The sequence below is a fragment of the Perissodus microlepis genome, chromosome 12 (genome assembly GCF_051167445.1).
Source record: "Perissodus microlepis isolate ML-2025 ecotype Zambia chromosome 12, ASM5116744v1, whole genome shotgun sequence".
Taxonomy (NCBI): domain Eukaryota; kingdom Metazoa; phylum Chordata; class Actinopteri; order Cichliformes; family Cichlidae; genus Perissodus; species Perissodus microlepis.
This window is the reverse complement of record NC_140472.1, coordinates 22,660,694-22,686,881: the sequence shown is the minus strand read 5'-3', so window position 1 is coordinate 22,686,881 and position 26,188 is coordinate 22,660,694. Positions and strand designations below refer to the sequence as shown.

The following is a 26,188-nucleotide window of genomic DNA, read 5'->3' as shown; positions in this document are numbered from 1 at the left end:
TTTTATAGCGTACACAGATGTAGTTGCAGAAATATCTTCCTTTGCTTTAATGACAGGACAGAGTGTGCAGTCTTTCCTTTCTGGCTTTGCTTGCAGTATCTGTATTGCTTTGAGCCTGTATTATGTTCTTTTAATTCGTCATACTATTCCTAGATTAAAGTTTATTCTTCATTTGAAAAAATGTGCAGCTGTCCGTGTCTGCGATTTGTCATCTGGCGACAGCACCAAGCTTTTTACATGAACTTGCACACAGCTAAGCCCAAAAAATGTGGATTGACTTATTGTGTTTATAAGCAGTGTCAGGGTCACTGTGACTGCTTAGCATTGTTGTGGCTGTTAGGCTTAGTGGAGCCATGTGACAGAAAGATGTCCCAGGTATTTTCAGCTTGCCCTGTAATACAGTCCCCAGGTCTCAAAGCTTCCATCCTTTGGGCCTTATGGAACGTGTGCATGGCCTGCAGATGATTCTGGTGTCATATCTATTCTTGGCCACATTCAGCAGCACAGAAAGGGCACTGTGTAACAAACCATTCACAAGCATCTGTCTATAGGTTTGTTTTCTCAGAGTTACTGGTTTGTGTCTCCTAAAGATAATGGGAAGGATCTGTGCTCTGAAATGTTTACTTTTATGTCTTTGTTTTATCATTTATCTTTTATAATCGTGATTTTACATTATCTTACAGCTGTAGCAAAGAACTCAGACTTCCCAGTAACACACAAATCAGCTGGTATCTCCAGGGTCAGAGTATATATATTGATAGCTCTTTCGTATTTCCCACACAATGGTGCCTATCCAGTTACATGTACTGTACACTTTGTGCTACAGGAAATAAAAATATTGACAAAAAGAGCACTTGGATCTGCCCGAAGGAAAGACAAATAGACAAAAGGATGAATAATAATGAGTTGCAGTAACCTTAGACCTTGTTCTTGCTGCTGCTTTTTGCTCTGTGGTATTACACTAGTTACCATGTTTTTAAAAAAAAAACCTGCATGTTTCTCTCTTTTACATCTTACAGGATGAAATTTGGAAGTACAATAAGAAAGCTTTATGAAATACTTAATAGCATAGCTTTATAAACATAAATCCAGATCAAGTCAATGGAAGGAAATTATTTTCAGTGACCTCTAAAGTTCAGAACTCTCCAGAAATTTTAGGGAAACTCAAAATTCCATCCATCCATTATCTTCCGCTTACCCTTATTACAGTCACAGGGGGCTGGAGCCTATCCAGCTTCTCTGGAAATAGAGGTAGGACAGGATGTATGCCCCCCCCCCGTCGCGCCCCTGCCTGTTACATTTAAAAAACAGAAGTCGAACTAAAGTGCTTTTATTTAGTGGAATTTGCAAATTGATGACGTTTGCTTTATAAATCAAGATAGGCTGCTTTCCCCTAAGCTGCCTTTTTAGGTTAAAACTTCTGGTATCAGTATTGGTAGTGCCATTACTGGCCTTGTATTTGCTATCAGATCGATACCAAAATTTGCAGTATTTACTGCACTGGTGCTGCCAGGTGTTCGCAGAGCAGAGCCGTGGGGTTGTTCAGCAGAGCAGTAAAGCAAAGAGGCTCTGTGACACTAATCATCACCTGAAGCTGTTTATGGTGTTCACATAACTTGGAGGTCAGCAGGTACTGACTCAAAGTTTACTCATTAAATTTATTTTACCTCGGTTGACTGAGAAATGCTTTTCTCTCCCTTAACAGTGTTCACTAAGGTGTCCTTAAGCAAGGCTCATAAACCCCAGCTCCAGGAGCAGCGTGTCTAGCAACAATTTTAAAAAATGGGGGCAATCAGTGAAGACAAGACAGAAATGTGCTTAGCTAACTTTTACCTGGATAAATTAAAGTCAGTAAAAACATGAAAGAAGAACGTAATGATCCCTATAGGTGTAGTTAGGGGCAAAGAAATGGAAAGAAGAGGTGCAAAAACAGCTTCCATGTTTTACATTATCCAGTACCATGAGAATAGGTTTGGTAGTTACTGCAAATGTCATTGAGCTACCTTACGTGTACAGTTACACAACAATAAAGCCCCTCAGTTCTCTCACTGAAGCCTGATACTGCCTTTAAACTATTGAACATTGTGAAGTATATGGCCTCCTCTGATTTGTGAACATAAAGACAAAGGCATGGAAATGAATCACCCTTCTGCTGCTGAATCATTATCATTATACTGTGAGTCTGCGTCTAACATAAAACTCTCTCTGTTTCTTCCAGTCATGGTGACGACATGATTGTAACACCCTTTGCACAGGTGAGCGGTTGCACCAGTTTTGATGTCTTGACGCCTTACATACTGCCATAATGTGACGTTCAATTCTGTCATGTCCCCCTCAGGTTCTTGCAAGCTTGAGAACTGTACGAAACAACTTTGGTGCATTAACTAACCTGCAACAAGACAGAACATCCAATAAGTAAGTTTGGAAGGCTGCAAAGCTTTACTGAAACAAAACCTTGCTGTAGTGAGAGGACTCTAATAATCAGTGTGACCAGCTTATGATATCTGATCACAGTCACCTTATGGCTGAGTTGTTCTACTCTGCATGTGGCAGTAATTTGTCATTCACATCCAGTGGCGGTCCTAGCCTGTTTGGCGCCCTGGGCGAACACTCCCTCTGGTGCCCTCCCCTCTCCCCCCACACACATAAAACATATTAAGGATTGTACATTAACAAAAAACTGTTGTCGGAACCATACTGAATTTCACCAGAGAAACACACACACACATATGAAGAGAGAGAGAGTGCGCATAGTATGCAAACAGCTACCAAACAGCCATCATAATTCATCATACAATGAGAACAGGACAAATCAACAATTGACAATGACTAATTAATATTAAAATCTGTAACATAATGTATTGTTTGGAGTTTAGTCTGTTACTGTTACTGTTTTTACCATTTCTTCTTGGAGCAACTGTAACCCACATAATTTCCTTAATGGTTAATAAAGTATTCTGATTCTGATTCTGATTGTTTCAGGATGACCTGCCATTATCCAATCACACATCTGCTTACCTGTATCTTTTGCTCGTTTCTCCTCCTCTTCTTTTCTATTTTTTCTAAACTGAGCACCTGATGGCTTTGAACTTTTCTTGTCCATCTTCCATTGGTTTTAATTTTGCACTCCAGTATGAACACAAATCCCCCAACTCGAGGATCGCCACAACATAACCTAATAGACCTACACCTTAGTTCACAGATTCGCTTTGTCTAGGGTTTATTTCTGGGATTTCGCACAACTCAGGACTCAAAACATGAATACATAATGGGCTTGGATTTACAACACTATGAATGAAATGTGCTCTGTTTGGAAGCAGCCGGCCCCTCCCCTTTCGACGGGTTGTGTGTTTGAGACTTTAAATCATCAAACTGTATAATAGAAATTTTAAATTGTTATTGATCCCTTTACCCCGAGTCCTAAAGTGTATGTTTATTTTCTTACTCTTCTTATATTTATTGTTTGTTTACTTGCACTGCTGTAACTGGAGCCTCGTCGTCTCGTCTCTCTATATACTGGACTGTATGTAGCGGAGATGACAGTAAAGTTTACTTTGACTTCAGCAGCAGGCTGTTTGTCTGGTGTTTTTGTGTTTGTTGGTTTGTTTGTTTTTATTTTGTTTTATTTTGCGAGTTGGTTATTAGATGCTGCTTCAGCCAGCCAGAGAATCCCTCGCCGCCCCGCCCTCTCCTCCCTGTGCCGCACGCAGCAGGCGCACCTCGCAAACGGAGGGGGCCCTTACTCCCAGCAAATGGGCGATAGAAAACCGATCGGTGCCTGTGCCATTCCCAATATGCGCTGGCATGACGTCGGGGCAGCATGAGAACGAGCAATTTTTTTTTTTTTTTTGCCGATGCCCGTGATGCCGCCCCCCACCACGATGCCGCCCCGGGCAACCGCCCGTGTCGCCGGTATCAAGAACCGCTACTGTTCACATCCTTCACCTGCCTGCACTGTCTCCTGTGCTCACACATAGTCGGGCTTTGCTCGCCCTCTGCTGGATATATTCAGTACTACAACAACAGTGTGACTGTTGTAATAGTTACAAAAAACCAGCAAAAGGAGATTACGTTTCTTTACTTACTGTTATTTTTAAAGTTAATAACCGACTGTTTTGTGTGGCTCTTTGTTTCCCCCATGACAGAAGATCACCCATGTGTAACCCACCACCTATCACCAAGACCACCTTCACAGGTACGTAGACAAAACAGCGGCATGACTTGATGATCTTTGTCTACTGTGTGTCCTTGTGTGTACGCGTGTGGTTCACAGCACTTTGTAAAGCAGTATTTACCTCACTTTGGCACACAGGGATCTCTAGTGTGGAAGCAGATGATAAACAACGATAGTGAAATACAGATAATAACTTAAAATATGTAATAAATGGCTCATTCATTGTCTAAAAGCTGGTGATCAATTCTGAGTAGAACTAAAAGGAGAGCCTTACCAGAGTAGTCTCATCCATAACTGAAACTGGGATTAAATAGTTTATAGTAACAAAACGGAAGCGCTATCATTATCATGATGTCTTTTATCAGTTTTAAGATGATAAATATGATAACAATGAAGGGCTGTCAAGCACACAAAAAGTTGTGCAATAAGCCCAAACAAACAAACAAACAAACCCATGAGCCACAATATAAATATGAACTGTATATTTTGCAGAGAAGTGGTTCACAGCAACAATAATTAGACTGTCCGATAGTATGGTGAAGTGTTTGTTTTTATTTGGTAACACGTCTATTCTAAGAAGCACTCATGAGTCTGTAGCAACAGACGGATCACTGTTCCCATAACAGATTAATAGGTTGTGTGTGTGTGTATATATATAGTAATACTTGTCTTGGATAATCTAATGTGTTGAACACATTGGGCAGATACCCTGTACTGCACAGATTGTCTGGTCTGCTTTAAGTGTTTTTGGTGTGAGGAAGACATGGCACTTTGCTTTTTAGCAGTGTCAATGGCTGCGACCTAGCTTGTGTTTGCAGGAAAGACCAAATAACCTTCACCATTAATAAATAATTTCACTGTGCATTGCTCGGTAAAATGATCATGAGCGCGCGCACACAAACACACGGACATAGTCATTCATAATAAAAGGACAAAACTATATATTATTCTATATATTTATAATAGTCATTTATTAAGGGAGCCAAATTTTTGCTTACTCTTGTATTTGTGGGCAATCCTTACAGATGTTAAAATCGAAATCTCGAGACTTACCAACCTGCTTATATATTAAGAACCGCTGACATCGTGCTATATTTAGAAAATAATCTGGTGCACAGCCCTGCCATAAACTGGTGACAGCTGTGAGTCATGAGCATAATTATTTGAGACTATTGACTGATACTTGTAACGCAAAGGCTTATTGAGCCTGCAACAAGTCGCGTTGCAGAGAAAGACAATAAAGGGAGTATAATTAAAATTAAGTCGGTAAATCAGTCAAGGAGAAGATGCTGGTCAATAAAAGTGAGATTGCATGTAGGGCTCTTTGCCCCTTCCTCTGCTTGTCTTTCCATCTTTAGCTTCCTGCCCCTGCTTGCAAGAGCAGTTTTTTTTTTTCTTCTGTTATCGGAAAGATGCACTAATAGTTCTTTGACCTTTTACCTGTTGTGGATGAGAATAGTTGCTGGTTAAAGTAAAAAGGGAGAGACAGACAACGATTTCAATAATCTAGAACTGGCAAAGTAACAAGGCTAAAAATCAAAGTTTCAAGCAATGCAGGCAGGCAGTAATTTGCATAATTGATTCAAACGGTTATGGCAGCTTTTTAAACATTTAGGCACTGAGGTGAGTTTAAAGAGATGCACGTGTCATTCGCATTCAGTATTCAACACAGTAGACTTATGTTAGAATTGTGTTTTTGGTTACATTAATTCTTTTTTTTTTTTATTGCACACGATGCGGCCAGAAGCTATTTTCAAAGCTGATGCTAAACTCAGTGTTACAAGAGCTGTCCTTCCTCCCGAGCTCTGCGTTCTCCTTCCTTTTCCTCCTTGCTGCTCCCCTTCCTCTCTCCTCTTCTCATCGTCTCCCACTCCAACTTCACTGTCAAGCTGTTCCGGTACATAGTTTGGCTGCAGCCCTGTGTCTGTGCAGCAGAGTGGCCTCTCTGAGCGCCGGTGTCTGATGTCGCACTAAGCATGAGAAGAATGTCATTGACGTCAGTGCAGTTGCTGTCAGAAAGAGTAGCACCCCAGCCACTGACACCACACCAGGGAGAGAGACACCGAGAGAGAAAAGGAGACTGAGGGGAAGCGAAGCGAGAGACAAAAAAAAGGAGCAAGAGAGAGAGAGAGTGAGAGACAAAGAGGGGAAGGATGATCAGTGGAGAAGTGTGGGAGAGGAAGGGGACTAATGGAAGCAGGATGGGAAAGATTTGTCAAAGACAATGAAGCGGGATAGGGGTTCAGAGTATGAGGTCATAGAAAGGCATTGTTGTGCACAAAACAGACCCATATGGTAACAAAATTAGTGTGCATCTCTTCCAAATATAAAGCATGAGATATTAATAAAATTTACTGATCTTGTCCTACTTGTGCAATGGAGAGCTATGAACTTGAAAACTTAATTGTGCACATTTACATCAGTAAAGCCAATATGAAGACAGAACAGTGTTTCCCAAAGCACATTAAACACTTCCTACAAATGCTAAGTTGATATGTCATCACGAAACTAAATGTAGTCCTCGTGTGTTTTAATCTGCCGCTGCCTTGTCTGTGTAACTGAATTATGGCTTTAGTGACCACGCATTACAGATCACATTGCATTAAACCCCTGTGTGCTTTCCGAAATTAGTTAAGGCATCAATATTAATTGGCTTCTGATAAGGTGACATTTTCTGCTAACATAGACTGACTTTGAGAGGGTCATGTCTTTGATCTCAAACGAAAAGAAAAGGATACCGTGGCACTGCGATGTCGGGCTCATCACGCTAAACCGCTGCCATCTTCACCATATGGTCTGCCATCTATTTGTTTACCTCTCTCTTTTGGTGTATTTGTATGCTGAGCACATATTGGCATGCATGCACACTCAGTATAGGGAGCTCCCAGCTCTGGCTTCTCACCTCCAGTAGTCCAGTCCATGTTTTGATGATCTCCCTTCCCCATCCACAGTGCGGTCCTCTCAGGCTTTAGGTACAGCTTGGGGAGAGCAGCACGTTTGGCTACCAGGGACGCTGAAGCAACAGCAGCCCACCCCCTATACACACACACACACACACACACAGCATCCATAGGAAACACTGTCCAGCGTACACACACAGCACTGGATTATACCCTTTGCTTCCCGGATACCATGGATGTTTTCATTGGCAGAGAGGCTATGGAGACAAAATCATGATGTGTTATGGTTAGCATTTTGTTTGGTGTGAGTGTGCATGTGTATGCATGTGTGCGTCTGTTGGTGTCCGTGTATTTGTATATGTGTGTGAATGTGAGATGTATTTCTTAACCATGTCAAGATGCTGTGAACGATCTTGTGTTTGTTCCACCCTGGACAATAGTGACATGGATCTTTCCTGGTTCTGAGCCTCTCACTGGATCCTCTTTTCCCTGATCCCCGTCTTCGCTCCATCCCTCCTATGGCAGACATGGGCCTGCTAAGCAGACTGTTGTTCATCTTGCTACATGACTGGAATTATACTTCTCTTATGAATCATACAGTAAACCCTATACACCCAGATCACTGAGTAGAATATGTGTGCTGTGCATGGGTGATAGTGAGGAAGTCTGTTTTTCTGCTGTTGCTCTCTTTGCTCTGTGGTTTACGTCTCTATTCTCTGCCGATGTTTCCTTACTGTTAACGAGCATCTGGACACACTGAATTGACTCGGGGTGGCTGTTTGCCAACCATCTCTCACAGCCATACTCCCAGGGATTGTATCTGACTTATAAGGAAGAAGCTGGAAACTGTGGGACTGCGGTGAAGGTTTCTTTTCTCCATGGGGAATCAATGAGCTTGGCTACAGCTGACCTCTGCTCATCTGCGGGTTAGGATACGGGACATAAAGGCCCTGCTCCCACGCCCCCCACCCCTACCCCCCTCAGCTGGCTCACCTGTCCAGTATGAAGAGTCACCCATGTGTCTACTCGGGGTATCCCAGCTTAGCTGTTTGTGGGGTGGGAGACCCCGGGCCTGGACCGTCCACTAGCCCTCTGAAGCGGGCCCTTACTGATCCCCTGCCCTCCTGTCTTGCCCCTGCAGAGGAGGCCTACCAGAAACTGGCCACTGAGACCCTGGAGGAGCTGGACTGGTGCCTGGACCAGCTGGAGACGCTGCAGACGAGACACTCAGTCAGTGAGATGGCTTCAAACAAGGTAAGAATAGCTAAAAAGTTGTTGTGTTTTCTTTTTTATTCATGGCAATATGTGTTATAAGTATTGATGATTTCAGATTCATAGTTGCTGTAATGCTCTGTCTCTGTAATGTGGAAGTTGCTTCCTGGGTTTCACTTTAGTGTTTGTCTGCTTTGTTTTAATTTTGTGGCGTTTGAGCAAAATATAGTGTAGTGCTGATGCTGTGTGGGACATGCAGTACACTGTATGTGCTAAACTCTACTTGAAGTTGCACTTTTACAAATATTTACAGTATATACAGAGTTTCCTGCAGATTGAAAGTGCTAAGAAGCTAAACTACTAAACGAAGCTTGACTGCTTAACAGAACTGTGTTCAATGATTAACTTTATATATCTTTTACAAAGAAATTGTGCAGCACACTTTCATGGGAGTTGTCATGTTGCTAACCCACGCCTGTGTTTTTACACGTCCATCTAAAAGAAAATGAAATGTAAAAATACAGTCATTTTACTCATCTTATACAAAACTCTTGTATAAATTTAAATGCCGTAATGGCTTGGTTTTTTCTTGGACAAAGCTTATGTCACTTTTAGCACTGCATTAGCAAACTAACAAACAATAGTGAGATCCATTGTATCACAGGCTGTCGATGTAGTTGATTTTAAACATAATTCCATTGTCTTTAGACCTCCTCATCCCTAATAATGACTCGTTATGAACCCGCTGTAAAAGCAGCACTGTAGAAACTTGATTCTTCTACATTTTGTTTGTTTGTGTGTGTGTGGTTGATCTATGTGCTGCTTGATTATGTGGTTTAATGTCTTTCATAATACTCGTCAGTCATTACACCGCACATTGGTCTGTTTATGTTGTATGGTCTATATATGTTAGCGATAGCATCGTCATGCAAGCGAGGAGTTTTGGTATGAGCATGCTCAGTCGCTTCCACTGCGTGTGTGTGTCCGTGTGTGTGAGAGTGTGTGTGTGCTGCTCTGAATGCTGATCAGCTCTGGGCTGTGGTGATGTCACACACTGTGATGTCACACGAGGTGGGACGAACCAAGAGGAGAGACAGACAAAGGAATCAAACAAAAAGCACAGGTTCACCTCTGATGTTAGTGCGATCACACACATCACGCTGCACAGCTACCTCATTTAAATTTTAAAAAATCACTTCTTTAAAAAGAGAGAGAGAGAGAGAGAGACAGAGAGAGAGAGGTAAAAGAAAAACTGTAACATGCTCTCTTTTATCAGCACAGCTATCTTCGGTCGTCATGGCAACAGCCACAGGCTCAGCCGCCCTGCTATCTCACTCCAGCGATGCACACATACACACTCACACACGTACAGACAAAGACATCACATGTAATACAGTCGCTACATCTCCCACACATGGCCATTACTTTATGTGTGGAGCCCGCAGACTTTAACATCGGTGTTTAAAGGCATCCTCAGCTCATCATCGAGATAAATAAAATAAACCAAAAAAAAGATTGAATTGATTTGAGGAAAATGGAATAAAATTACAGAAAAATCACTTCTCCTCTCAATGTTTGGGACCATTGTTAAAACTCACCGCCCATAAAGAACAGTTCCTAGTGGGTTCCCATTCATCATCTCTGCCCTCAAATCAGGTCACAATATATTCTGGTAAAATAATGCACGTCACCTCGGAATATCACTATTCCCAAGGTTACTCTGTTAGGCTTAGAGGCTGCTGTAACAGTAGGTTAGGCAAGGTCAGTTTGCCCTCCAGGATATTCGTACTGCCATTCTACTTAATGCACTTTCACATAGTAGCTAAAAACACACACAGCACACACACCCATTGTACACCAAATGAAACAAGTTGTTTGCAGTTGTAACACCTTCTTTGACATTAAAAGTGCACATGTCTCTGCAACCCAGTATCACGGCAAAACTTGTAATAGAATCGCTGAGCCACTGGCATAGCTTGTCCATTTCAAGCTTTGACTCTTAGACATTATTAACACAGTTACACGGACAGTCTGTACATATTAGCCACCTAGCTTAATCGATTCTACTGATTAAGGACCCTAAAATGTACTTCACATGTTTTTTTACTCACTACTGACTTCTTGGCTTTTTTAAAATTCTTCTTCTTCTTTTATTATTATTATTATTATTATTATTATTATTATTATTATCTATTATCTCCCCCTGCTGGTAATTCAACTTCTGCATGTGTGTCTATTTCACCCTTTTGCAGAGGCAAAGTGTGAAATTGACACACGTCTAACAGACAGCGTGTCTATTAGACGCTTTGCCGTGATGTCGTATAGGTCTCTGAGGTGACACTTGTTGGTTCTCTGTGGGTTCAAGTTCAGGATACTCCCGTGGTTAGATGTTTTTCCTTTGTGTGTGATTAAGTATTTCTGGGATTCTTTTGCTCTTCTGTAAGATTGATGTGCACTAGTCAAGTCTGATTAGCGTTGGCTGTTTTCTCATTTGAAATATCAGGGTGTCATGCTTGGATGTTCAGGTTCGAAGGTGTCCTTTTTACTAAAGGCAAGAACTCTTTCCCCCTTTTGGACTCCTACTATGGGCAACTCTTGTTACTCTTTTCTGAACTGAGTGGTTTCTTCCAGAACAAAATGACAAGGTGTGAATCAGAAGTTAGTGAGGGTGATCTTTTTGTATACAGCTTACTAGGGCGTCCCTTGGAAAAACCTAGAACCTATTCTGATGGTCGTCAAACAACGTCTTTGTTGATGTTTATTGAGGTCTCAAAACTCGTCATTAAGGGTACTGGGGAGGTGATCAAATGTCTTTTTATGTGGGAAGGAGTTAAGACTTGTGTATTTTGGTTGTGTCATGATCTCATCTGCGGCTCTCCTGGCATATGGCAAGTGACTCATTAAAACTTTCTTTCTGTTTTTCTGGCATCACTGTTTTAGTAAGTCTGATTCACTTGCAGTGCGACTGGAGCGACACCTGAACAAGAATCGGGATCGTGTCACTTCTCTTTTTAACCTAAACCTGTAAGGTTGAGCTTCCCTGTCTTTTGCAAATCAGCAGCAGCCAGTGGGTGTTGGTGGATATCTTCTGTTTTCATAATGACTCTCTAATTGTTGCAGCAGGTAAAGTAAATACCAAAGTCTATAATATGGACCTGTGCTAAATGATGCTTTTCCTGTTATATATGTACACTGCTATAATGGCAGGTGCTGTTATTGAATGTGGCCAAAGTTTCAAATAATGAGGCCAACAGACAATATGTGCAAGTATAACCAGTAACAACTGATTATATCTCCTCCACTTGTTGCAGTGATACTTTTAAATGATTAAAAGTATTATTCTTTTGATATTTCACTATTTTCAAATTAGTGTTTCTTAGCAGCTCATTTCAAGAAAGAGCAAGAGGTTCCTTAGGAAACACCTAGTTTAGCAGCCTCACATCACTGGTCTCAGATCTGTGCAAGGAGAGGTTTCTGCTTTTTCTTAATAAGATGCAGCTTCCCTTTAGAATTCCTTTAGTATCAGTATCAAATTCAAAAAAAGAAGTTACATTCACATTTTGAACCTTTTCTGTGCTCAAGTGTTGTTAATGTTTTCCAACAAACTGTCTTGTCCCTAAAAGTTGGATCTAGTTCAGCGAGGAGGGCTTACACATGCGGTTCAGACTCATTCTTCAGTGGCTGAATTAGTGGCTAGTTCTCTTTGCTTTTGCATCTTGCTGCTGATCTTAGTTTTCATAGGTATACTTTGTGCTATAAATGGTACATGGACTAGTATTTGTGTGGTACAGCCCTTTTCCTAACAGTCATGCACTATGTATTGGCCCTGTGACACATTTTTACGTGTGGATTGGAGGAGCCGGGGGATCGAACCACCAACCAGTCTTACCATTACCTGTTTGTAGCCTTCCTACATATGGATTTCCTCCTTGGTGTCTTCTGTATGTCATGAATGGGTGACAGACCCATTTCATCTATAACACTGACAACAATTAAAGTGTTCCTGCTCCCTCTGCGGAGAGGAGGCGTCTGCTGCCCGAATAAATGCAGAATGTGAGAAACGAAAAAAATACATTGATCTGGAGGTGTTGCGAGCTATATATACACAGCAGGAACAGATATTTTTGGTCACAACACACATCTATGCTCGGTGTGACACTTTCCAATTTTTACCCAATAGTTTGAGTTCACACCTCTTGGCTAAGCTATTGCTTTGTGTGTGTTTGCGTGACAGCGAGTGGGAGTTTGTGTGGATTAGTGAGGTGTAAGCGGGCGTTGTTTAAACTGTCCACCTGAGAGGAGACCATGTGTTGTGCGTGCACACATGTGCGTGTGTGTTGGGCCTGTGCTGGCCTGCTTGGCTGTGAGTCAATCAAAGCGACTGGATCTCAGCTAGCCGGTGGGCTCATCTGCTCCAGTGTAGCTGTAAATTACTCACAGTGCCAAACAGGCTGTGGAAGTGGGGTGTAAAGTAATCAGAGACAGATTTGGTCCCTTTTCAATCAATGTAAACACTCGACACATGCATGCACACATGTGCGTTTACACACACAACATGAAAAAGAAAGAACAGACTCTAAATCTAAAGAAACACAGGGGCTGTGGATGTTTTGTGTGGGTGTGCTCAAGTTTCAATATTCCTGATTATTCTTCAAATTTTCACTGTTTTTTAAAGATTTAAATTTTTAAAAAGAAGTTTATATGAACCATATAAAGATCTGGAATAATCTTTTTAACTTTGACAATTGTAATTTTATATTCTGTTTATTAATGCTCATCAGCATTACTAAGGCCTTTTGCAGGCAGCCTTAGCAGTGCTTTCGACGTTAGCTATGTTAGCGGCCGACATCATCCCTGACATTTATGCTTGTGTGTCATGGATTACGTGTTAATTACCGTGCGGTTGTGTTCCACTGTTTTACATGTGGTGCCAGCCGATAGAAATAAATAAAATGCTGGGCCTTTTTTCCCCTCATCTCCCAGATGTTTGATGTGGCCCTTTTTTTAGGGGCAAACATGCTCTTCTCTCAAGTTTTATCTCTTCATTGTACATTCCCTGCCCTGCAACAGACTGGCCATCTGTCCAGGGTGTACCCTGCCTCTCGCCCTATGGTAGCCGGGATAGGCTCCAACCACCCCCACAACCCTAATAAGGATAGGACCATGTGTCAGACACCCCTGGTTTATGGGGTAGGGTAAGTTAGATGGTGGTGATGATTAGAAAAATGATCCATCATCATCATCATCACTGCAATATTTATCAGTAAAGCTGTAATATCAAAACTTGCACGCTGTCTGAACTCTGAACATTGATTGGAAATGTTTTTGGACCAGTACCTCAACAGGTAATTTGAAGAGCATAAACAAGTGTTTCTACTAAGACATTTCTTTAAATAAACCAAAGTCCAAAGTAAACATGTTTTCACCAAAGTTTGTCCAGATCCTAAGAATAGTATCACAGTTCAGAATTTTCCACACCTGCAATTACAAGAAGCAGTCCAGTAATTATTTGAGCTTACACATCTAATATCACTCATTTTGGTAGGACAAGATTCAGATGCCCTGTACATTTGAATTGCAGCAAACTGCAAACAGCTCTCTGTCAATGCCCTCTGAGAATTTTAAGCCTAATTATGAGGAATGTCTTCAGAGCTTTGTAATGATTTATTTTTTTTTTTTTTCCACTGGGACGTCGTTGGTGAGCTGACTCAACGTGGGTTTTCCTGTAAAATTTCAAATTTAAGACTTGAGATTATCGGCGGATAATTCAATGATGCTGGATGTCAACATTAAAAAATGACTGCTGGAGACATGAAATGCACTCATAAAGCATTAGGTGGATATACTCACTTTGGAGGTGTTTGTCGCTTGGCACTGCTTCAGAAAGAAAAACAAAAAACTCCTGCTTGAATAAGGTTTCATCTTTTGCTTTTGATTAAAGCGACGACCTCCCGAGCTTGCTGACACGCACACGGAGCAGCCTGTGTGGCTGCAGCACTTTCAGTTTCTGTCCTATTGAGCCCACTTCAGATAACTGTGACGCTCATTCTTTTTGTAAGTCTAATGATGGGTTTTTTTTGTGTGTGTGTTTACATCATCTCATCCGTGATGCTGCTGTGACTCACCTCGCTTGAATACCGGGGTGGAAGGTGACCTCAGTTTTTTAAATATTATATCATGTTGGATGAGGTAACCTGCACTTGTATATCAAGCTGTGCAGAAGGTTAGAACAGTCGGCCATGCATCTTATATGAACATGTTTTGCATACACACAAATGTAGGTGTGTACTGTACACACACACATGCATACACAAACTAACATCCCCCTTGCACCGCAGGAATTAAAGGAAAGGGAAGGGGTAGATTTTTCCACTGACCTCAGTCCCAGCCAATCAAACAGCAGGCAGTCTCAGGTCTGTTCCAATCCAAACCAATCAGAGATGATGATGAGCTCACGCTTCTTTCATATCCGGGCCCTGATTCGCTGCCGTCGTACGACCGTGTGAGGGAGGCAGCCTGTGTGCTTCACATGGGAGCTTGTGTCACACATACAGAAGCAGCCAGGCAGTCCTGTTTGGGAGCTGCTGAGAGAAAAATTTTGCTGTCCTGGTGCTTTGGCATCTACTAAGCATCCGCACCATCATCAATTATTCACAGACTCAGCAGTGCATCCCTGTGCCTGACTCTGTGTGTGTGTGTGTTCACATGCCAATCTGTGTCACCGTGTGTGGTCACAATATGCTCGCATCGGATCTTTGGGGAGACACGTTTCTTCCGCTTCTCTGTCAGAATCTGTTTTTCTTCGGCTCGGTTCTTTGGTTATTTGCAGGGCAAGAACGCGATGCTTCACTTACGGACTCTGCACAGCTGATTTACTTGGAATCGAGCTCTGCGGGCTCCTCAGGTTGAGGTCTTTTAACTGGCGGGAACTGCCTTTGTTTTACTAGCTGTCTAGTGTTTTCATTGACTGAGCAGTATACCGGGCTATACACCTGCACCTTTTCTGGTTCTGGATCTGTTTGCTTGATTTGTCAAAATGCCTGAAGCAAATTATTTGCTCTCTGTGTCCTGGGGATACATAAAGGTAAGATCCCTTCTTATATTAGTGTAGTTTTTTTATATATTCATTTGCTTCACACCTAGTTTGATGTGATTGCTTAAATTAATTTTCATCGAGAGGACGTGGTTTTTTTGTAACTTTCATCCGTCAGACCAGTTAAGATATACGAAGCACGTCATATATCTCCTCAAACTGTTGCTGCATTGGTGTGAGATTTCTGGGTCCGTTTTCCATTTTGATGCATTTGTGATGTGAAGAGCCGATGTTGTGCTCGCTTGGTGCTGCCTGGGTGTAATTCACAGAAAAAATAATAATTTAGGTGACTTTGGATTCAAGAGCAAAGATGTTTTCACAAAATCTCTGGATCGTTATTTCCATTCTGGTTGTTTCAAAGGTTAAACGGCACGAGTGGCCTCTTAGGTCAAAGAAAACAGCAACTCTTAGGTCTCTCCTTTTTAGGTCCATAATCTTTTAATTTTAGGTTATACAGATATCTGGAAATCTTGTAGGTTGCATTTTTATTTATATGTTGCTATTTTTATATGTTTGTAATTATTGTATTTGTCGCTTTTCTGCAACAATGGCTGCAAGTGGCTCGCAGCCTCTGGTGTCATCATTATAAAAAAAGCCTGTGGGTGTTCTTAAATCGGACTGAGCTCTAAAGAGACTGCTGTGGTGTTATGGCTTGCTTAAAGTGATCAGTATGGCTTTACATAAATCATTGATATACACTGTGCATTTTACAATTTCATAATTAAATTCATTCATAATTAAATAATTTTTAAATATCTGTTTTGTAACTTTGTGGTTTGGAACATCAGTGATTTAAAGCGTTTGCCTCCACATCAATCAATTTGGTCTTCAAACCCAAAGCTGCAGCTAAATTTGGGCCTGCCACTTCAATTAGGCACCGGAGAGCTAAGAGCAAATGAGGAATAAATAAATGCTGTCAGTTTTTCCAGGGCAGCAGCCCTCTAAATCTGTGTGTGTGTGTTAAAGTGAGAGAAGGTGACATTTCTGGGAATAACTACTGTATTGTTCCTTGAAATTTTAAAAATCTGTCTGCAAAAGACTGTTGCTATTAGGAATGTGTATGCCATCAAATCATCTGTTTTCTTTACATGCATAGATTTTATTTTTTTTCACGTTCTGGAACTTGAACTATGTTTTCAGTTTCTGTTCTTTACTTGAAAATGACATTATTAAGTGCCTCTGAACACCTCTGACCTGAAAAACCAAGTAATTGTGATTATGCCTTTTTCCGAGACACTGAACCCATTATTCATATACGTGTGTGCTCCGCTTTCAGTTCAAGAGGATGTTGAATAGAGAGCTCACGCACCTCTCGGAGATGAGCCGCTCTGGGAACCAAGTCTCTGAGTTCATCTCCAACACCTTCCTGGGTGAGTGATGACACGGGTAGATAGACTCGCCCTCCTTCCTGCATCGTGACAATCTTTGTATTCACTTTTCTTTTTTTTTTTTCTGCACTGTGTCTCTCCAGACAAGCAGCATGAAGTCGAGATGCCATCCCCTCAAACGCAAAAGGAGAAGGAGAAGAAGAACAAGCCCATGTCTCAGATCAGTGGGGTGAAAAAGCTGCAGCACTCATCCAGCCTCACAAACTCTAACATCCCTCGATTTGGGGTCAAGACCGAGACCGAAGATGAACTTGCTAAGGTGTGTTTGTGTGCATAGTTTACATAAATATAATAGTGTGTGCAATTTGATGTATATAGTTGAGGGAATTTATTTCTGATCTTATCTCATTGTTTTTTGGGGTTTTGATTTTTTCAGGAGTTGGAGCATGTGAATAAATGGGGCCTTAATGTTTTTAAAATCTCCGAATTTTCTGGGAATCGACCACTGACAGTCATGATGTACACAATATTCCAGGTAAAGACTTCCTTCTTCTGTTTTTCTGGCTCTTTTGCTGCTTGATGAATCCCCAAATTGTCCAAATCGTCTCACTTGTAATACCCCCCCCCTTTGTTATTTCTTATTTGCAGGAGAGAGACTTGTTAAAAACTTTTAAAATTCCACTTGACACCTTTATAACCTACCTGATGACCTTAGAAGACCATTACCATGCCGATGTGGCCTATCATAACAACATCCATGCTGCTGACGTCACCCAGTCAACTCACGTGCTGCTATCCACCCCTGCCCTTGAGGTGAGGTGCAAGTGCACGCACACACACAAAGACATGGAGCACTCTTGTACACATGCATTGACATGCATATACTCACAAACACGTAGGCCATGCTTCCACAATCAGCTTCAATCAAACTCCTTCTCCACGTCCAATCAATGGCTCTAAACTTGAAAGGGTATTTTTATCCAGCGAGCTGACTCTCGCATCAGTGCCCTCCGCTCTCCCTTCAACACTTGCTTCTTCTTCTTTCCAGGCTGTGTTCACAGACCTTGAGATCCTCGCTGCCATCTTTGCCAGTGCAATTCATGACGTGGACCATCCCGGAGTCTCGAACCAGTTCCTCATTAACACCAGTAAGCCTGAATATGAGTGTTAGCAACTGTGTCATTACCAAGTATTCACAAATTCGCACACACTCTGGCACAAAGGTGAGAACATGAACATTGATGCCTCTGCTTCGTTAGCAAACATACATATGCACACACTCTGCATTATAAATATAATTTCTCTCATAAATCACGTTTCATAATTAATCCAAACTCTGAATTGATTCTTGCATCAACTCCAAATGTGCAGGTTGGGCTTAAACACTTAGTGCCTGCACACATGCACGTGTTTACCAGCATGTTTTTTGCAGGCACGTGTGATGGCTTTGACATGTGATTCCAAAGCAGAGGAGTTCAAAGAGACGATCAATAATTGCCCTAATCCCTGTACTCAACATCATTCAGGATTCTTAGGAAAACGTCCTTCTGAGGACAAATGTAGCCACACTATATGTGCTGACCTCAATATTTTCTTGTTTACATCAAGTGATAGCTAATCAACGCTGAGAGTCTTATTTCTTTTTATAGGCCATTGCATTTTGGTTGCTAAATTCCAGTAATCTCCATTGTTGAGTGAAGGGTAGACATCACAAAGACAGATTTATCAAAACCTGAAGAAATAAAAGCCAGATAATCTGCGTGACTCACTAACACCAAGAGTAGTGATAGAAGCATCTAAACTGAGCTTATAACCAGGCCAGACTTGCATGCCTGCTTCATGCTGTTGTGTTTGTTAATGTATCCCTGAGCTAGACACTAAACCCCTGCTATCTCATTTTAACTGACTCACTTGCTTATGGTTAGCGGTATCACAAATATCACCTTAATTTGGCGGTTTAGAGGAAAACTCAAACAAAAGCAGTTTATATCCACTGGGCACAAATGCATAAGAGTATTACTAACACCAGCCTCAGAACAGAAGCCACACTATGCAGTCGCATACACGTAACACACACATAAAATGTGTAGTGCTTACCATAAGCCCCAAATGGGGAATCCCTGCAGTAAAGGCAGTGTGAGTCATCCTTGTTAAGTGCCACCAGAATGATCTGCTGTCAGCCAGAGAGCAACGGAGCAGGATCCCCTTTCTCTGTTCTGTTGCTCGGTTTCACTGTGGCCAAGACTAATGCATCTTAATGGAAAATCTAAATACAGCTAGAGGTCCTTCAAATGACCGCGAGTGGGAAATCTCTCAGCGGTAAACATGATGGGGCTTTCTTCTGCTGCTCATTCACCAAGGAATCCATAGCAGCACACATAAAATTCAGCAAGACACCATTAGAGAAATTTGTTGCACTAATGGGCGATTGTTGCACATTTATTGTCTTATGGATCTAATTAAACTGAAATGCACAGTTTAGAATTGCTGTTCCCATCTATGGTAATTTGTATTTGGCGGTATGGTTTTGGCACATGCACATGTGTGGAAAGCACAAGGCACTGAGAGCAGCAGCAACACCTCCAGAACAGAACAAGAGCAGGCATGCATGACTGCAGACACTGATTTAACAGGACAAAGCATGAAAAGGAAGAGATGGGGTGGGTTACAAAGTGGTGTGCAGCTTAGCCTAAAAGCAACTTGAAAAGAATTTCCAGTTGGATGTACAGAAGTGTACCAGCGGACGTATCAGCTTCCTGCTAAGTTTCTGCAAACTAAACTAACCAACCGTTTCCCCCCTGCAGATTCAGAGTTGGCACTGATGTACAATGACTCGTCCGTCTTAGAGAACCATCATCTAGCAGTCGGTTTCAAGCTCCTGCAAGAGGAGAACTGTGACATCTTCCAGAACTTGACCAAAAAACAAAGACAATCACTGCGAAAGATGGTCATTGACATCGTAAGTGAAAAGAGTTTCATCTTTTGCCACACAGTCTGAGTAGAAAGCCTTGTGTAGTATATTACGTACAAATTAAGCGACAGTGTTCTTTGCTGAGTACTAGTAACAGTTTGTTGTCTTTATAAGGTGCTAGCTACAGACATGTCCAAGCACATGAATCTGCTGGCTGATCTGAAAACAATGGTGGAAACTAAGAAAGTGACCAGCTCTGGTGTCTTACTGCTGGATAACTATTCTGACAGGATACAGGTAAAACTGGCTGTCTAATATCCACGTCTCTGTTGTAGTATTTCCTGCTGCTGTCTATATTGTCTTTTGGGACATTGGCGCTGTGTTTTAGACTGTGTTACCGGTCACATTCAGGTTCTCCAGAACATGGTGCACTGTGCAGATTTGAGCAACCCCACCAAGCCTCTGCAGCTGTACCGGCAGTGGACGGATCGCATCATGGAAGAGTTTTTCAGCCAAGGTGACCGAGAACGGGAGAGGGGCATGGAGATCAGCCCCATGTGTGACAAACACAATGCCTCAGTGGAAAAGAGCCAGGTAACACACACAGGCAGATAAGTGTACTGTACTTGTGTACTGTTTAGACACACACTGAGAGTCCTGTTTTCCCTGCGTGTCCTCTGTAGGTTGGATTCATAGACTATATCGTCCACCCTTTGTGGGAGACGTGGGCTGACCTGGTCCATCCAGATGCCCAGGACATCCTGGACACGTTGGAAGACAACAGAGAGTGGTACCAAAGCACCATCCCCCAAAGTCCCTCCCCTGCGTTGGACGAGCCTGAGGACAGCACTCGACCTCCAGGAGGGGACAAGTTCCAATTCGAGCTCACCCTGGAGGAGGACGGGGAGTCGGACACTGAGAAAGACAGCGGCAGCCAGCCAGAGGAGGAGGAGGAGGAGGAAGAGGAGGAGGAGGAAAACAGCTGTACTGATTCTAAAACACTCTGTACGCAGGACTCTGAATCAACAGAGATACCTTTGGACGAACAGGTGGGGGAGGACGATGACGATGATGATGAGGTAGTAGAAGAGGGAGAAACACCCTGCTCACAATCATGTGTTGTCGAGGAAGAGGTAGCAGAAGAGGAGGAGGAAGAGGAGGAAGAGGAGAAAGCGAAATCCCCTGACACATAGCAGTTTATGGACAGCATCTGATTAACTCTTCTTCTTAGTAATGACAGATGATTATTTATAGAATATTTTTTGGGTTTTGTTGAATCTGTGTGTGTTTTTTATACATCCATGTTTCTGGTTCCAAAGCGTGCGCTGCTCCCCACCTTGGCCACTCCTCCCTGCCCGCTTTGTTCAGACACGCCCACCGGTACTACTTCAAGTTTTTTTGCACTCAGGAAAACTCCTTTCCATTCCCATTTGTACTGAAGTGGTGTGTCTTTATTTCACCTTTACAGCCCCCTCCCTTTTACAGGCTTAAGTTTAGGATGTGGACCAGCAGTTCACAGTCTCCTCCATGCTGTTCTTACTGTACGTAACATCACGTTTTCCTCCTTTTCTGCTTCGTCTCAGCCTCGCCCGAAGGTTTGCCAGTGTTTCCGTGTTTTATTAAGTGCCCATACTCTACAGAGACAGTTGTTGGCGTGTTCAAGGAGAACCTCCCTCTCGGTTAGGTCATATCCCCCCCTCCCGCTACAAATTAGGAGGCACGTTATGCTGTCATCCGGTCGAGAAAACCTGACGGGGCACCGCAGAGATGAAAGCTGCAGCACACCGGGGAACTTTTTGAGACACATTTCTGCTGTGGAAGTCTTCCTTGAAAACCTGACTGACACCAAGCTCAAATCGAAACGGCTGTGTTGCTGTCCTAGACCTCTTTAATTTTTTTGTATCGTACTGTATGTAAGATTCAGATATTTTCTAGAATTTACTTTTGCAATCTTAGGCTCTGTTTTGTTAGAAATAAAGAAAACGAGGGAACTTTTGGAAACTAATGGGGGAGAAACGTGTCGTAGATATTCAGTGTTTTTTTGTTTTGTTTTTTTTCTTGAAGGGGATATCTTTACAGCTGGGTTACATTGAGTGTTCTGAGCTGTTTGCACTTGCTCCAATAGCATTTATACTACTATTTCCATGCCACTGTACTCATATTTGGTTTGTCCTGTCAGTTTGAATTTTGGAATTCATTCATAATAACTATTGTTTTTGGTGAGCGTCTTCACCGAGAAGGAAGCGTGAAAGCCGAGGTTTTCACACTTCAGTTACATTGTTACAAGCCTTTAAATTTAATTGTCGTTGCCTGCAGTTCTTTTGAACACATCCTAAGACAATGCAATGCTTTGTAGTTGATACAAAAAGCACCTTTTTTAGAAGCTTGTTTAGTGCTCCAAGTATACAGAAATAGAAATGGTATTATAGGGTGATTTTATACAAATGCTACGAAAGCTTTTTATCGTCCTTCTTTTCATTTTCTTGCCCTTATTTGACACGCACATCAAGAACTGCTGCTTTTTTTCCAGTCACTGTGGTTTCTTTTACCTGTTGTAAATGTGCTTTTCATCACGAACACGTTTTTGTTTTTATAGGGGTTTTTTTGCCTACACGACGTTAACTCCAGTTACTGTCTTTGTTTTCGACAAGACAATCAGCTCCATCGTGCAGTCGTCAGATATCCTCTACAGATATCCAGATACTCTTGCACAGATACATATATTCGTTTATGATTGCATTTATTGTTTTATTTAAACTCGCCAAAACGCGTGCGCACATAGGCTTGAACGTTGTCGCCCTACATCACAGCCAAAACTCTTCACTTTTTTCTATCATATTTTACGCCTCAATTTATTATTTATTGCTTGATTCTTTTTTTTCCCTCTGTGTGTGTGTGTGTGTGTGTGTGTGTGTGTGTGTGTGTGTGTGTGTGTGTGTGTGTGTGTGTGTGTTTTTTTGCATTATGAAGATGGTACAGTAAATATTTCACTGTAGCATAGACCACATCGCAGGCTTGCAGGTTACAATATCCAAATATACTTTTTAACCCCAGTGTACATACAATATTTAAAAGAAAATCCACCTCTTTAAAGAAAAAAAACCACTTGAAGTACTGCACACCGCTTTTTAAAGAGTGCTCGTTTTGATTATGTGTCATTTTAAAACTTTTTATTTAATCTTTCATTTTGTGCCAATACTTTTCTTTCTTTCTTTTTTCCCCCCATCCTCACCCAGAGCCCTTACCTGTAATAAAAAAATTTCTGGTTTTATCGCTGTTTACAAACATATATTTATTGTGCTGTACATAATATATAATTATTAATGTTATTACTATCATAATGCAGTTTGCTGTAAATGGTTGATTCTTATCATCCCTTTTGGTGATGGCGTGGCTGTATTATGTACCTCTTGTTGAGAGAATGTTTATTTACACATGAACTTTGGTGTAAAAAAAGAAAAACAACAAAAAAGGAAAAAAAACAAAACAAAAACGATCCATCGACATGTTGCTTAGCTGAGAAGTAGCTCAGTGAAGAGAGAGGGAAAGCCAAATTGTTTTTTTTAAGAAAAAAAAAGAAACTGTTCCTTGGCCCATGGGCTGTGCCTTAAATTCAACACGTCATTTACTTTTAGCCTTTTTATTTTTTGAATTCTCTAGTTCTCTTTTTGCTGCAGTGGTGAATCTTTTTGGCTTGGGTCGGCCCGATCTCCTGCTGAGAAAAGTTGCCTTTTCCACAATCACAGCCAAGCACGGTTTGCTCTGTCTCGCAGCTACGGCGCTGCTTTGAAAATACGCCGTCGGTGCAGACGTGTGCGGAGACTCGGTTCGACCGCAAGCCTGAGATTTACCACATGAGTGATGTGTGGCCTATAGCCAGCCGGATGTCCCAAGAGTCGAGTTTGCTGTAGACCTGGTCTGAACAGCTCACACTTCCTTTACGCTCTGCCTCTACACTCACAGATGTGATTCAGCCTGTCAGAAGGAGACGTGATGCGGGAGTCGCTTTTTTGGCTACCGCATCACCTGCTTCTGCGTGGCTGTCTCGCAGCTACAGAAACACTGAATGGGGCGCAACAGTAGTGTATAGCTGTTGCTTGACTACGGCCCTACAAAGCACAGAGGCTTCGAGACACATCTGCATGTTCAGCCACTGCTGCATTAATTATGGCTGAAACACTGGCGGTGTGTTGCTTATCTATGCTCTGCCCGCACGACCACTCACATTACTTGCAATATCCAAAACCACTGACATCTCTCTGCCTGCACAGGAGAAGGGTTTATTATATTTGTGTAGTGAAGGGAGAGGTGGGGGTGGGGGTATGGGGTGGGATTCAAGGGGTTTGGGCGACTGCATCATTGTCCTGAAACATGGACTCTTATTTTGACACACATACTGTAGATTCTAAACAGCCCTGGACCAATGGAAATAGTGGGTTCTTTTCTCATTATGTGTTCTATTTTTTTATAGTATGAAAGGAGAATACAAACTGTAACTTTAAGACAAAAAAAAGAAGAAAAAAAAAGGTCTTTGGGACAATTATATTTTGGGTTATGTCTTTAGAATGCCAACTTGTCTGGACGTTTCACAGGACAATTAAAATTTTATTTTAATGGATTCCTTGTTAATTGCAGTCTATTGGATAGCACTGTAGATCATACAACTTTATGTAAAAAACAAATAAAAAAGAATGAAAAAAGTTTTTATATGCAATGGATTAAATAAAAGCATGGGTTGATTCTGCCTAATCATTTCTTGCTTGGATTGTTTTTTAAGGTATTGGAGAATTGAGTCACAGTTTCCTCATAAAACAATCTCTTCATACCTACTTCAAAAGAATCAGGGTTCAGCAAGACCACTTGTTGAACTCTGAAGGTGTCTCATAAGGTGATTGAGGCATAAGTTTTGACACTTTGGCAGTGAAAAAATATCAGAAACTTTCTGCTGATATGAATATAAGCAGTGCCTTGAAATTGTGGCTTGCCCTTTGGTGTGCAAAATATTAAGGCAAACCACTGCTGTAGAGCACGTGTCTCTCAGCAATTATGAATGCACAAATTGCTTTGAAATGCTCAAGAGGAAGAGCCAAGACAAAGCAGCTGTACATCTGAGTGACATGATGTCTTTGAGGCAAAGACATGGGTATTAGGGTAATTCGTGATTCTTAATTGGCCATAGGTGTGAAAGATCCCCTGCATCTATGCGTTAGCCCCGATAGACTGGCGGCCTGTCCAGGATGCGCACCAGAGTTTGCCCTGTGACAACAAGGATAGGCTTTGTGAGCAATTTAGGACAAACAACATTAGCATCTCATCAATGCAAATATCTAATAAGCCAATCACGTGGCAGCAATTTGGTGCATTTGGGTAGATACGTAGGTAGACATGGTCAAGATGACCTACTGAAGTTCAATTGGAGCATTAGAGTGGGGAGGAATGGTGATTTAAGACACTTTTAACATGGCAGTATTTCAGAGGCTGCTGATCTACTATGATTTTTCCTCACAACCGTCTCTGGGGTTTACAGAGAACAGTCTGAAAAAGAAAAAATATCCAGTGAGCAGCAGTTCTCAGTGTGAAAATACCTCGTTGATGCCAGAGGTCAGAGTAGAATGACCAGACTGCTTCAAGCTGATCAGAAGGCAACATTAAATAAATGAAAGACTAAACCAAAGTATGCACAAGAGAACAGGGAAAACACAACATGTTGAACACTAAAGCAGCAGAAGACCACACTGGGTGACACTCCTGTCAACTAAGAACTGTCAAAAGTGTTAGACAGTGTGGTCTACAATTCACGCAGGCTCAGCAGATTAGGACAGCAGGAGATGAGTCTTAATTTCTCATTTTCTGCTGCAACGTTTGGATTGTAGAGTGAGAATTTGGTGGATTCCTCCTGCATCAACAGTTCAGGTTGTTGATGGTAGTGTAATTGTGTGGGATTATTTACTTGGGGCAGTTTGGGCTCTTTAGTACCAAGTGAGCATTGCTTAAATGGACTGGTTCTTATATAGTACTTGAAGCGCTTTACATTCACTTGCCTCATTCGCACAAGCACTATGGTATTTCTTTCCAACTGTGATGGATGCATCGGAGAGCAGCTTGGGATTAGTATCATGCCAAAGATATTTAGCATGCAGCCTGGAGCAGACAGGGATTGAACCTCCAACCAACCACCAAGCTACAGTCACCCCGAAGTACACCACAGCCTACCTAGCAAACTGTTTATGTAGCAAAGCTCAAATTATCTCAAACTGTTGTCTTAAAAATGACAACTGTACTCAAGTGGCTTTGACAGTCACTGGATCTAAATCCATCAGAGCACCTTTGGGATGTGGTAGAAGGGGAGATTTGCATCATGGATGTGCAGTAACTGTCCGATGCTATCATGTCAATATGGACCAAAATCTCTAAAGAATGTTTTCAGCACTTTGTCATGAAGAATGAAGCAAAGCTTGACCCAACCAGTACTAACAAAGTGTACCTAATGAAATGTCTGGTGACTGTATACTTAAAGTAGCTTCACAATTGTGTTTTTATTGCACCGCCAATGGAGTTACAGTTAATAGG

At 41.8% G+C, this 26,188-nt stretch overlaps 1 protein-coding gene across 5 annotated transcripts in view; it reads left to right on the top strand.

Annotated features, from left to right (window-relative positions):
* Window positions 1–24,367, top strand: part of pde4d (phosphodiesterase 4D, cAMP-specific) — a 211,326-nt gene extending 186,959 nt beyond the window's left edge. For all 5 annotated transcript variants that reach the window (XM_084947255.1, XM_084947254.1, XM_084947257.1 and 2 more), the window contains 13 exons: window positions 2,219–2,255; window positions 2,339–2,415; window positions 4,146–4,195; window positions 8,216–8,328; window positions 16,656–16,749; window positions 16,851–17,026; window positions 17,144–17,242; window positions 17,356–17,520; window positions 17,756–17,855; window positions 19,512–19,666; window positions 19,793–19,915; window positions 20,030–20,212; window positions 20,302–24,367. In XM_084947255.1, the coding sequence (XP_084803381.1) occupies window positions 2,219–2,255; window positions 2,339–2,415; window positions 4,146–4,195; window positions 8,216–8,328; window positions 16,656–16,749; window positions 16,851–17,026; window positions 17,144–17,242; window positions 17,356–17,520; window positions 17,756–17,855; window positions 19,512–19,666; window positions 19,793–19,915; window positions 20,030–20,212; window positions 20,302–20,811 (1,882 nt within the window). In that variant the 3' untranslated portion in view covers window positions 20,812–24,367. The remainder of the gene's footprint in view (window positions 1–2,218; window positions 2,256–2,338; window positions 2,416–4,145; window positions 4,196–8,215; window positions 8,329–16,655; window positions 16,750–16,850; window positions 17,027–17,143; window positions 17,243–17,355; window positions 17,521–17,755; window positions 17,856–19,511; window positions 19,667–19,792; window positions 19,916–20,029; window positions 20,213–20,301) is intronic.
* The last annotated feature ends 1,821 nt before the right edge of the window (window positions 24,368–26,188 follow it).